Here is a 12,871-nt window from a genome sequence, read left to right on the forward strand (position 1 = left end):
CGCCCTCCTTTCGGAAAATCTGACCACGGCTCCATTTTGTTGCTCCCAGCCTATAGACAGAAACTAAAACAGGAAACGCCCGTGCTCAGGTCTGTGCAACGCTGGTCCGACCAATTGGATTCCATGCTTCAAGATTGCTTTGATCACGTGGACTGGGATATGTTCCGCATAGCGTCGGACAATAACATTAATGAATATGCTGATTCGGTGAGCGAGTTTATTAGCAAGTGCATCGGTGATGTTGTACCCACAGCGTCTATTAAAACCTTCCCCAACCAGAAACCGTGGATTGATGGCAGCATTCGCGCAAAACTGAAAGCGTGAACCACTAATTTTAATCAGGGCAAGGCGACCGGGAAACATGACCGAATACAAACAGTGTAGCTATTCCCTCCGCAAGGCAATCAAACAAGCTAAGCGTCAGTATAGAGACAAAGTAGAGTCGCAATTCAACGGCTCAGATACAAGAGGTATGTGGCAGGGTCTACAGTCAATCACGGACTACAAAAAAGAAAACCAGCCCCATCGCGGACCACGATGTCTTGCTCCCAGACAAACTAAACAACTTCTTTGCTTGCTTTGAGGACAATACAGTGCCACCGACACGGCTCGCTAGCAAAACCTGTGGGCTCTCCTTCACTGCAGCAAATTTGAGTAAAATATTTAAACGTGTTAACCCTCGCAAGGCTGCCGGCCCAGACGGCATCCCTAGCCGCATTCTCAGAGCATGCGCAGACCAGCTGGCTGGTGTGTTTACGGACATATTCAATCAAGTCTTACCCCAGTCTGCTGTTCCCACATGCTTCAAGAGGGCCACCATTGTTCCTGTTCCCAAGAAAGCTAAGGTAACTGAGCTAAATGACTATCACCCAGTAGCACTCACTTCCATCATCATGAAGTGCTTTGAGAGACTAGTCAAGGACCATATCACCTCCACCCTACCTGACACCCTAGACCCACTCCAATTTGCTTACCGCCCCAATAGGTCCACAGACGACGCAATTGCAATCACACTGCACACTGCCCTAACCCATCTGGACTAGAGGAATACCTATGTAAGAATGCTGTTCATCGACTACAGCTCAGCATTTAACACCATAGTACCCTCCAAACGCGTCATTAAGCTCGAGACCCTGAGTCTCGACCCCGCCCTGTGCAACTGGGTCCTGGACTTCCTGACGGGCCGCCCCCAGGTGGTGAGGGTAGGAAACAACATCTCCACCCCGCTGATCCTCAACACTGGGGCCCCACAAGGGTGCGTTCTCAGCCCTCTCCTGTACTCCCTGTTCACCCATGACTGCGTGGCCATGCACGCCTCCAACTCAATCATCAAGTTTGCAGATGACACTACAGTGGTAGGCTTGATTACTAACAACGATGAGACGGCCTACAGGGAGGAGGTGAGGGCCCTCGGAGTGTGGTGTCAGGAAAATAACCTCACACTCAATGTCAACAAAACAAAGGAGATGATCGTGGACTTCAGGAAACAGCAGAGGGAGCAGCCACCTATCCACATCGACGGGACAGTAGTGGAGAGGGTGGAGAGTTTTAAGTTTCTCGGCGTACACATCACGGACAAACTGAAATGGTCCACCCACACAGAAAGCGTGGTGAAGAAGGCGCAGCAGCGCCTCTTCAACCTCAAGAGGCTGAAGAAATTTGGCTTGTCACCAAAAACACTCTTTTAAAACAAACTTTTACAGATGCACAATCAAGAGCATCCTGTCGGGCTGTATCACAGCCTGGTACGGCAAACTGCTCCGCCCACAACTGTAAGGCTGTCCAGAGGGTAGTGAGGTCTGCACAACGCATCACAGGGGGAAAACTACCTGCCCTCCAGGACACCTACACCACCCGATGTCACAGGAAGGCCAAAAAGATCATCAAGGACAACAACCACCCGAGCCACTGCCTGTTCACCTCGCTATCATCGGGAAGGCGAGGTCAGTACAGGTGCATCAAAGTGGGGACCGAGAGACTGAAAAACAGCTTCTATCTCAAGGCCATCAGACTGTTAACAGCCATCACTAACATTGAGTGTCTGCTGCCAACATACTGACTCATCTCTAGCCACTTTAATAATAAAAAATGTAATGTAATAAATGTATCACTAGCCACTTTAAACAATGCCACTTTATATAATGTTTACATACCCTACATTACTCATCTCATATGTATATACTGTACTCTATATCATCTACTGCATCTTGCCTATGCCGTTCGGCCATCGCTCATCCGTATATTTTTATGTACATATTCTTATTCATTCCTTTACACTTGTGTGTATAAGGTAGTTGTTGTGAAATTGTTAGATCACTTGTTAGATATTACTGCATGGTCGAAACTAGAAGCACAAGCATTTCGCTACACTCACATTAACATCTGCTAAACATGTATGTGACAAATAAAATTTGATTTGAAGTCACCTTGCCCTAGAGAGATTTACACTGTTATCAAAACGTCTCGCCAGGGTAAGCCTACACGAAACACAGCCCTTATTTTATGTGTTTCTAAAATCCCCTATGGGAAAAAACAAACAATTGGAACCATTTCCTTGTTTGACCACTAGATTTTATGACTCATACTGTGGTACTCTATTGGGAGCTCCTTTGGCCAGAGTGCCCCTACTGGCCCTCCAACCTCACTTCCAGCAGCATCTGGTCTCCCATTCAAGACCGACCCTACTTAGCTTCAGAGGCAAGCCAGCAGTGGGATGCAGGGTGGTATGCTGCTGGCAAGCAGGAGAGAGGGATCTGACTCCCTGGGACCTCAGAGATCCCTCCGTACGTCAGACAGTCACCTCTCTGTAGACTCTCCCTGCCACCCCAGATGAATGGGCATCACAGGGGTAGGCATCACAAAGGCACAGCCCTTCCTCTGTGGCTCTGGGTAGTTTTCATCACACACGGAAACAAACTTGTGTTCACAAATATGTCCAACCAGATAGCACAGAAAATAGAATGAGAGAAGCAGCGAGAGGAGGAGGGCTAGAGTCTAATTAAAACATGTCTTAGCTGTTATCTCCTGAGAAATGAATCACTCTTTCTACTGTTTGCAAGGTCAATAATGAATAACAAGACAATCCCCCATTCCTCAGGTCATCTGTATCAGTATACTTAATAACATTGTCTTCAACACTCTTGAGGTGTCTCTAATTAGGACTGGCAGACTAGACTCTTTATTCCACAGTGATTGTCAGTGAGAAAAGGTGCATGCTTTCTCTGTTGCTTCTCATCAACCATTCTGTGTGTGTAGGTGTCTGTGTGTGTTCTCGTCAGCTCAAGGCCAACAGCATGAGGTAAAGCAGTAGGATTAACTCCTGAATATCTGAATGTTAACGTGGACGTGCATGTGTGTACTACAGCGTGCCATGTATGTTCATGGCGTTTGGTGTGTGGGGCCCATGTTGACTCTGACTTTAGAGAGCTTTGACAGAGCTGCTGATCAGGGAGCTTTATTCTTGATTTGTGCTCTATGGACGGGTGGGATTTGGCTTTGCTACGATAAGGTTGTTAGTGAGATTGATGGCTAGGCCTGGTTTGAGATTGATGGCAATCTCTCTAGTATTTTTTGTTTTAGGTCAAACTACGGAGATTATGTAAAATTGCCTTTCAAATTGAATTACCTGTGTTTATGTCTTTCTGACTTTATCTTCTGTTTTACCATCACAACTTTTTCCTCAAACTAAAAGAGATGGAAAACAAGAGTAAAATATTTATGGAATTTCTAAGTTTCCTTACCAGATTTAGATTGACAGTTGCCTTGGGCTTGAATAATTTTTTATATGCTTTTTCAATAGCTCCAGTTTGAAATCCATTGATTCACTTAAACCATGAAACACTTAACCATGGTTCAAACACTGCTTTTTAGGTCAATTTAATTTACTGATAGCATCTTTAGGGGATTCATGTGCTTTCGATGATGTGTTGGCTCCCCTCAGAATACCTAGCTTGGAGTTAAATTATTAGTAATAATGTATCGGGCACTGGACATAATTGGATACTGGATGCTACTGGGTGCTAGATGGGTACACTCTGGCTGGGTTTACATAGGCAGCCAATTTCTGATATTTTTCCCAATTATTGGCAAAGATCAGAATCGGGCTGCCTGTGTAAACGCAGCCTCTGTGCTCCACTGAAAGCAGGTGTCAATGTGGAGAGTTCAGGCATGAACCAGGTGTATTAGATAAACAGGTGTATGAATGTCCAAGCATGGACATTCATACACCTGTGTGTCTGCTGAGCTCTCAGCCCTCAGTCCACTAAAATCCTCTCTGCTGTCACTGTCTGAACAAGAGCTTCACAAGATTTACATTTTGGTCTAATCAACAGGAAAACAAACAAGAACGCCAACAGTGGCTATAGCAGTGATCCAGGTGCAGATGGGTATTTGGCTGTTGTTCCTACATTCCCATGTGCCCATGAATGCATCACCATGTCCCATACATTAATTAGCATCGCAAATGAACTGATACAATGTACATTGCATACAAAACTGCACTTTTTATGTTTGGTAGGAAGCTGTCATTAGAGAGTTGAGTTGGAGGTCCGAGTTTCTCCAGTAATATCCAACAACGTGTCCACATTCTAATTCTGTGCCTTTTTCTCCCCTCTTGTCGCTTCAGCTTGACAGGACAGAGGTGATCAAGAGCAACCTGCACCCGGTCTTTGCCAAGGTCTTCACCCTGGACTACTACTTTGAGGAAGCTCAGAAGCTGCGGTTCGAGGTCTACGACATCCATGGCACCCACAGTATTGGCACCCGCGATGACGACTTCCTGGGTGGTGTGGAGTGTACGCTCGGCCAGGTCCTGTACTGAATGTCTGACCCTTCCACTCAGTTATCCAATGTATAATTTCTTATGTCTAATCAAATCACTCACCACACATAAACTGAATGGAACAGTGTGCCGAGTTGCTGCTCACCAACATCAGAGGGTAAAGGTTAGAAGTCACCAGACCTCGTCATACTGCTCTCAAACTGCTTTCGTACTAATTGTCCTGTAATACTTCTCACTGCTTCACTAGTCACCAGTCATTCATAGTTTTCCTGTGTTCCACAGATTGTAGCCCAGAAGAAGATGGTGAAACCTTTATTCCTAAAGTATGCGAAGTACGCTGGGAAATCCACCATCACGGTAGGTTTCCCCTATTCATCATCCTATTGATCTCACTCACCATTGGCTCACTATTGCAGTAACAGTGGCAAGCAAAATCAAATGCAATGACTTGTTAAATCAATTCATGCAGTTAAAGCAAAGTAGCTGATGTGAATCCTGTGATGTAAGGATGCTTCTCTGTACAAAGAATCATGACTCATATACAATATCTGTCATGACAAAGAGAGGGGGACGTTAAAGCACAGAGTGTTGTTTCTGTTGGATGGTCTCAACACCATCTGCCAGGCCAACATTACATTGCCATACAAAAGGAACAACACAGAGAAGCTGTGTTTAACAAGCCTGCAAATCTGACCTTTAGTGGAGTGGGAGGAAGAGTCAGTGTTCCTCACTGCTCCTGTTAAGTCAGAGGTGCAGAGTCTCTGATCTCTCAGTGCCTTCTTCTACTGCAGAGATGAGAGGAGAGAACAGAAGGGGTTTTGCCCAAGAAGGGAATTCGATAATGTCAACAACAGACCTTTTGCCTTATTGATACCTATCTTTATTGATTTTACCCTAACAAACTACGCATACATTTCCCTTCGAGAGAAGGGCTGAGAATGACTTGCTTGGGATGGAATTGGCCAAAGTAAAGATGGCATTTGAGGATCTTTCCCTTCAGCTAGTGTCGCCATTATGACCATTGATTGGATGCGATCACATGGCGGCAGCTTGCTGTGAGGCGGTTATGGGGGATATAATGGGTTTGTTTAAGCACAGTCCTGTAGCAGTGTGGGCTTAATGCATTCTAGTGAATTAGTGCTAACCTGTGTCATGGTGTTTCTGAAAATAGCTTTTCCTGATATGATAATGGGCCTGTGCTTTGTCAAGTCTGTCCGTGAGATGGATCCCAATGGCATGGCGTCTGCCTGTAATGTGCCTGCAGGCTAATCTGGAAGGTGGCAGAACAACAGACAACTGTTGTGTTTTGTGTGAAAAATCCCTTCCTAGTGTTTGTAACACATCTCTCAGATGTCCATCGTGCATATGGGGACATGGGATGTGGAGAACATCAAATGGTAGGGATTAAGGTACCGTTGTATGCAGTTACTGTGGCTCCCACTGGCAAGCATCACATTACAATGGTCTTCTAACTGGAACGTTCATAGCCGGGCCACAATCCAATACACATTATGCCTACACAACACTCACCAGGACAATGGCACCATGATATGAGATACAATAAATAATATTCATCCAAGATGCATACTGTACGTACAGAAAGCTTGACAATCTGCTGATACGACACATGCACCAAGTGTTATAGCTTTGCTGTGTTGTATTATTGAGAAGCTGAGAGACCCATAGACTTTGTTTCTGGACCATTGCCACACATTTGTTTGAATGACAGAAACCATACACTTTACTGTAGAAATGTTCTTGTTGTTTTGAGTCAACAGATGTTTTTCAGCTTGAATTTATTTAGGCTGGTTATCATTATTGTAGCAGTCGTGCATTTTAACACAAAGTCCTGTTTGATAGACAGCACTTGATTCACTGGCTTACCGGTATATAATGACACTTATTTAGGAGGTGAGGGGCAGTAAAGGGCCAATACAATTTGCCCTAATGTGCTGAGATGACTTGTAACCTTCTAACTGTTCATCAGGAGTGGTTCTGAAGGTGAGCAGCACTCTCTGTAATGGGCTCATTGTAGTGTATCTGGAACTCTTTGGGCTCTGACCACACCATTAGCTATGCAACACTGTGTCTGCTTTTAGTGTCTACTTTTAGAGTGCTCCCCTCTCCTCTCTCCCCTCTCTCCCCTCTCTCCCCTCTCCCCTCTCTCCCCTCTCTCCTCTCTCCCCTCTCTCCCCTCTCCCCTCTCTCCCCTCTCCCCTCTCCCCTCTCCTCTCTCCCCTCTATTCAATTCAAAAGGGGCTTCATTGGCATGGAAAACTTGTTTACATTGCCAAAGAAAGTGAAATAAACAAAAGTGAGGAGTAACAAAACAACATCAACCAAAAACGATTAGAATTTAACTGAACATATTGAAAGACATTTCAAGTGTTATATTATCAGCTATGTACAGTGTTTTAGCAATATGCAAACAGTTGTAGTACGAATAGTAGGAGTAGATAAATAAACAGATAAATATTGGTTGCCCTCCACTGGTTGCCCTGTTTTCATGGCAACGGGCCACAAATCTTGCTGCTGTGATTGCACACTGCACTATTTTGCCTAATAGATATGGGAGTTTATCTTTGTGGGTCTGTGTGATATGTGGGAAATATGTATCTCTAATGTGGTCATATGTTTGGCAGAATGTTAGGAAGTGCAGCTCAGTTTCCACTTCATTTTGTGGGTAATGTGAACATAGCCTGTCTTATCTCGAGAGACAGGTCTGTCTTTGGCTGCCTTTCTCAATAGCAAGGCTATGCTCACTGAGTCTGTACACAGTCAAGGATGTTCTTAATTTTGGGTCAGTCACAGTGGTCAGGTATTCTGCCACTATGTACTCTCTGTTTAGGGACAGATAGCGTTCCAATTTGCTCTGTTTTTTGGTTGATCATTTCCAGTGTGTCAAATAGTTATTTTTTAGTTTTCTCCTAATTTGGTTGGGTCTGATTGTGTTTCTGTCCTAGGGCTCTGTGGGCTCTGGTTGTGTTTGTGAACAGAATCCCAGAACCAGTTGGATGAGGGGACTCTTCTCTAGGTTCATCTCTCTGTAGGTGAGGGCTTTGTGGTGGAATGTGTGGGAATAGCTTCCTTTTAGGTGGTTATAGAATGTAATAGCTCTGTATGCATTGTTTGGGGTTTTGCGTTGTACACTTAGTGTATTTTTTTGCAGAATTCTGTATGTAGAGTCTCAATTGGGTGTTTGACCCGTTTTATGAATTCTTGTTTGGTGAGTCGACCACAGACCTCACAACCATAGAGAGCTTCTATAACTGATTGAAGTATTTTTGGGATGTCTAGTTGTATGTTCCTTTTGATGGTGTAGAAGGCCATTCTTGCCTTATCTGTTAGATCATTCACTGCCTTGTGGAAGGTACCTGTCGTGTTAATGTTTAGGCTGAGGTAGGTATAGTTCTTTGTGTGCTCTAGGGCAATGCTGTCTAGATATAATTTGTATTTGTTGTCCTGGTAACAGGAGCTTTTTTGGAACACCATTATTTTTTATTTTGACTGAGATTCATTGTCAGGGCCCAAGTCTGACAGAATCTGTGCAGAAGATCTAGGTGCTGCTGTAGGCCCTGCTTGGTTGGGGACAGAAGCACCAGATCATCTGAAAACAAACAGTAGACATTTGATTGCTGAGTCCAGAAGGGTGAGGCCGGATATACTTTACACAGATTGTACAAAACATTTCCATGACATAGACTGATCAGGTGAATCCAGGTGAAGCTATGATCCCTTATTGATGTCACTTCTTAAATCCTCTCCAATCAGTGTAGATGAAGGGCAGGAGAGAGGCTAAAGAAGGATTTTTAAGCCTTAAGACAATTAAGACATCGACTGTGTATGTGTGCCATACATAGGGTAAATGGGAAAGACAAAATATCTAAGTGCTTTTGAAAGGGATATGGTAGTAAGTGCCAAGCGCACCGGTTTGAGTGTAGTCAAGAACTACAACACTGATGGGTTTGTCATGCTCAACAGTTTCCTCTGTGTATCAAGAATGGTTCAGCCAACTTGACACAACTGTGGGAAGCATTGGAATCAACATGGACCAGCATCCCTGTGGAATACTTTTGACACCTTGTAGAGTGCATGTCTCGATGAATTGAGGCTGTTCTGAAGGTAAAATGGGGTGCAACTCAATATTAGGAAGGCGTTCCTGATGTTTTGTTCACTGAGTGTATATGTTGAATAGGATGGGGCTCAAGCTCCATCCCTGTCTCACCCCATGGCCCTGAAGAAGAAAATCTGTGTCTTTATTGCCAATTATAACCGCACACTTGTTGTTTGTGTACATTGATTTTATTATCTCTCTCTCTCTCTCACATTATCACCTCTATCTCATTCTCTCTTCTACCTCAGACACAATTAACATTTGTGTTTTTTCAGCAAAACTTATTAGCCTGTCTGTAATAATCCTTTAAATATGCAGAATAATGAACTTATTTGCTATTAGTGTATTCCTTTAGGAGGCCAACTAAACAGTCTTGTGGACTAAATTTGGACCCAGCTCCATTTGGCCAGCTCTGCATTACTGTAATGGAACCACATCTGTTTCTCGGCTTGAAGGAGCTTTCTGTAAAAGTAATAACACTCCTCAACATTTTATGTGACATATTTTGATTGGCTTCAAGGACCTGTCCACATGTCATACGACAGGCTGTCTGCCTGCGGAAAATAAAATATTCTCATTGGTCAAAAATGTGACTTACTGAAAACCTTTTTTCAGGTACACGCTGAAGAAATTTCTGGCAACAATGGATATGTTGAACTGTTCTTCTGTGCCAAGAAACTGGATGATAAGGTAAGGGATTAGAGGCCTTCTCTTGATGGAAATGTCAATATATTTCATGGGTGAATTGTTGCTTATTGCTGGCTGTTGAACCTCTCTCCTGTGAATGTGATTTCAAGATCTCTTTTTGACATTATCAGTCATTAACCAGACAAGAAAGATTTATACAACGATGATGATATGGATTTTCTACACTTATAAACGCAACATTTATTTAGATCCGTATGCTTTACACTGTATTTACTGGATGATATGACATAAAGGCATACAACATTTGTTCTATTAAGTCTGAATTGAACTTGGCTTTCTGTAAATGCTGGTTCCCCGTTGAGACAAGCATTGTGAGAATGGTGTGTCATGGACCCTTGACAGATAGCCAAAGGAAGATGAGGGTGAGATCAGTGTGAGGTTTGCTTAGTTCAGTGTGTGTGTGTGTGTTTGTTGGTGTGTGTCAGTGTGTGCGTAAAGGGTGTTGCCGTGTGGTTCTCTGTTTGCAAATAGCCCCTCCACACAAAGCATCCCACAATGGACAACAGGCCCTGAAGCTCTGCAGGTGTCTGTTCTTCCTACAGCAGCAACACGCCGTACCCGAACGCCTCCACACTTATCCTCTCTCTGTCCTTGTCGCTCAACTAATATCTCTGCATTTCTCCTTCTTTTCCTCCTTTACTCAGCATATCTCTCAGGGTCTTCCTCCTTTTCTCTGCATATCTCTCAGGGTCTTCCTCCTTTACTCAGCATATCTCTCAGGGTCTTCCTCCTTTTCTCTGCATATCTCTCAGGGTCTTCCGCCCTCTCACTTTCTGCGCCTCAAGCTAAAACATACTCTTAGTGATTATCTGCAAAATACTTTTTTCTCTCTCTCTTTTCCTACCATTCCGTTTTTGTCTGCCATTCATAAATTTATGCATTTCAAGTATCCTGGCTCTGAAAGGCTGCCTTGCAATATCCAAAGGACATGATCGACCTGTCCTTTTCAACTCTAAATTCCTGCGCCCTAACACAAGATGAAGAAATCAATCCAACATGGGGCTCACTGTGCAAAGACAGCACAGACAGCAGTAGTTTGTCAATAAATGGCTTGACAGAGAAAAGCTATGTAAAATGCACGGTGAGCTCAGAAAGAGGGAGTTTGTTGTCGGTAGAGCATTTAGGAGGGTTACGAAAGATATTTGGCAACAGATTTTGGGAGCTGGAGCACTGAGGCACCTACAGTAGAGCTGGCACACCCACACAAGGCTCAAGGCAGAAGGTTCATATCTCAGTCAACAAGACTGGAATAACTCTCTGACATCAATGATTATAGCAGAAATCTTCTTCCTGCCTCTCTGTGCTCTCAGAATGCTACCAAGCAAAGGGTGCAATTGGCCTTTGACTCTAAACAGTGTTGGATAAAGTTAACAGGGAGTGGAGGTAAAGTTCTGCTTAGTGTGTATTCATCAGAGCAGAGCCCAGACTCCTTTAATGCATTTATTCGAGTTAGCAATTTACAATCCTTTTGATTGGCTGATTGGACCTAATCCAATAGAAAAAGGCTCATGATGAGCAATTCCATGTGGAAATAAAAACAGATTTCAAATTGCACTGTTTGTGATTTAGACACAAGCAATATTGCTAATGGAATCTTCAGTGTACATTGGAGGCAGGGAAACTCATCAATGCTTGTATGGTGTGGTTTAAAACGTTCTCTTTCTTTTGCTTATTGACATAATTATATTTCCGTTGCCCAACCCTGTCAGCAAACTACTTTAACTATACACTCTTAGATAAAGGGTTTATTTGGCTGTCCCCAAAGGAGAACCCTTTTTGGGTTCCAGGTAAAAGCACTTTTTGGTTCCTGGTGGAACCATTTTTGGTTTCATGTAGAACCCTCTGTAAAAGGTTCTACATGGAACCCCAAACAGTTCTACTTGGAACCAGAAAGAGAGCCAGAGAGCAGGAGATGGAAAGTGGGAGAGAGGGGGGGTGGGAACAGAGAGAGAGAGAGAGAGACATGGGGGGGATGGTCACATGCTCAGGCAGATTAATTGCCAGGCTACTATCTTTGTATGGAATCTCTCCATTCCAATGACTTTGAGGATCCCATTACTCTGAGAAATATTACTCTAATAGACTATGCACATGATCTATACCACACAGGCTATAAATACTGCCTGCTTCACAATGGTGATCAGCTGTGATGAGGCACTTTAATATTGTAGTTGATTTACCAGCACAATGGATGACGGCTCTGACAAAGTACCTTTTCAAAGGTTTGCATTTAAATGTCTTGAATGTTTAACCTTTTGTTTTTAAAAGAACTTGAAAATATATATATATTATCAAAAATATATATAATTGTAGATGGAAAGAGTTGCTGTGACAACCACAGTATGACCAATGATCAATGAAATATCCCCCATTTATTTCTAATACTGTAATGCTGCCTGAAACGCTGTCCAAGGTACTGAACAAACTGCTGGGGGACATTATGGAACTCAGTAGACTGAGCTGGTCAAAGTTGTAGGTAACTTAATTAATGGTGCTGATTATATAAGTGGTGAGAGCTGTTATTGCTGGACAGGGATTAAATGTTGACAGACAAATGCACTTGTAATGCACGTCAGTCCACAGTGACGCCACTGGCAAGGGGTTGCCGTGACAACGAGATGGGGGGCTACCTCCTTCTCTTTCCTCCCTGGCTGTCCCTGTGGAGCTGTATCAGGCTAATGCAGCGAGAAATGGGGACATTAAATATCTTGTTTTGTGCCCCCCCCGCTCACTCTCTCACACACTTTCTTTCTTTCTTTCTTTCTCCCTCCATTCCTTTCTCTAACACTTTCATACACTACACAATGTACAGAAATACTGTCTGTTGGGCCCTGAACAATCAATTGACCCAAACAAGCTGTAGTTGCTCTCAGCCTTACCTTGAGACTCAATGTCAAATGACTCTTTCACACCCTTTTCCTGATTTGATTGGTCACAGCAGTGAACAATACACCACATGGACAAGCGGTGTCAAATTTAGCACCAGGAGGACCAAGCTAACATGTTGACATCTGTGTGCGTGTGATTTCAAGGACTTATTTGTTATTTGATTGTTTGAGATAAATGACTGTACATTAGTGGCTCAACTAGAATTACTGTATTATGTTTGATTGGTTTGTATATTTGGCAGGATCTATTCAGTAAGTCAGACCCTTTTTTGGAAATATATCGAATCAACGATGATGGAACGGAACAGCTCGTTCACAGAACTGAGGTAATGAGAAATGAATGTCTCTCTTTATATCTACCTCTCCTTCTCCATGTGTGGT

The 12,871-nt window shown here is 43.4% G+C and overlaps 1 protein-coding gene across 3 annotated transcripts in view; it reads left to right on the top strand.

Annotated features, from left to right (window-relative positions):
• LOC106562089 (copine-7) overlaps window positions 1–12,871 on the top strand; it is a 38,619-nt gene that overhangs the window by 11,387 nt on the left and 14,361 nt on the right. For all 3 annotated transcript variants that reach the window (XM_014126654.2, XM_014126655.2, XM_014126656.2), the window contains 4 exons: window positions 4,625–4,807; window positions 5,063–5,137; window positions 9,510–9,584; window positions 12,733–12,816. In XM_014126654.2, coding sequence (XP_013982129.1) covers window positions 4,625–4,807; window positions 5,063–5,137; window positions 9,510–9,584; window positions 12,733–12,816 — 417 coding nt within the window. The remainder of the gene's footprint in view (window positions 1–4,624; window positions 4,808–5,062; window positions 5,138–9,509; window positions 9,585–12,732; window positions 12,817–12,871) is intronic.

This window comes from Salmo salar, chromosome ssa11 (assembly GCF_905237065.1).
Source record: "Salmo salar chromosome ssa11, Ssal_v3.1, whole genome shotgun sequence".
In the NCBI taxonomy this organism is placed as follows: Eukaryota; Metazoa; Chordata; class Actinopteri; order Salmoniformes; family Salmonidae; genus Salmo; species Salmo salar.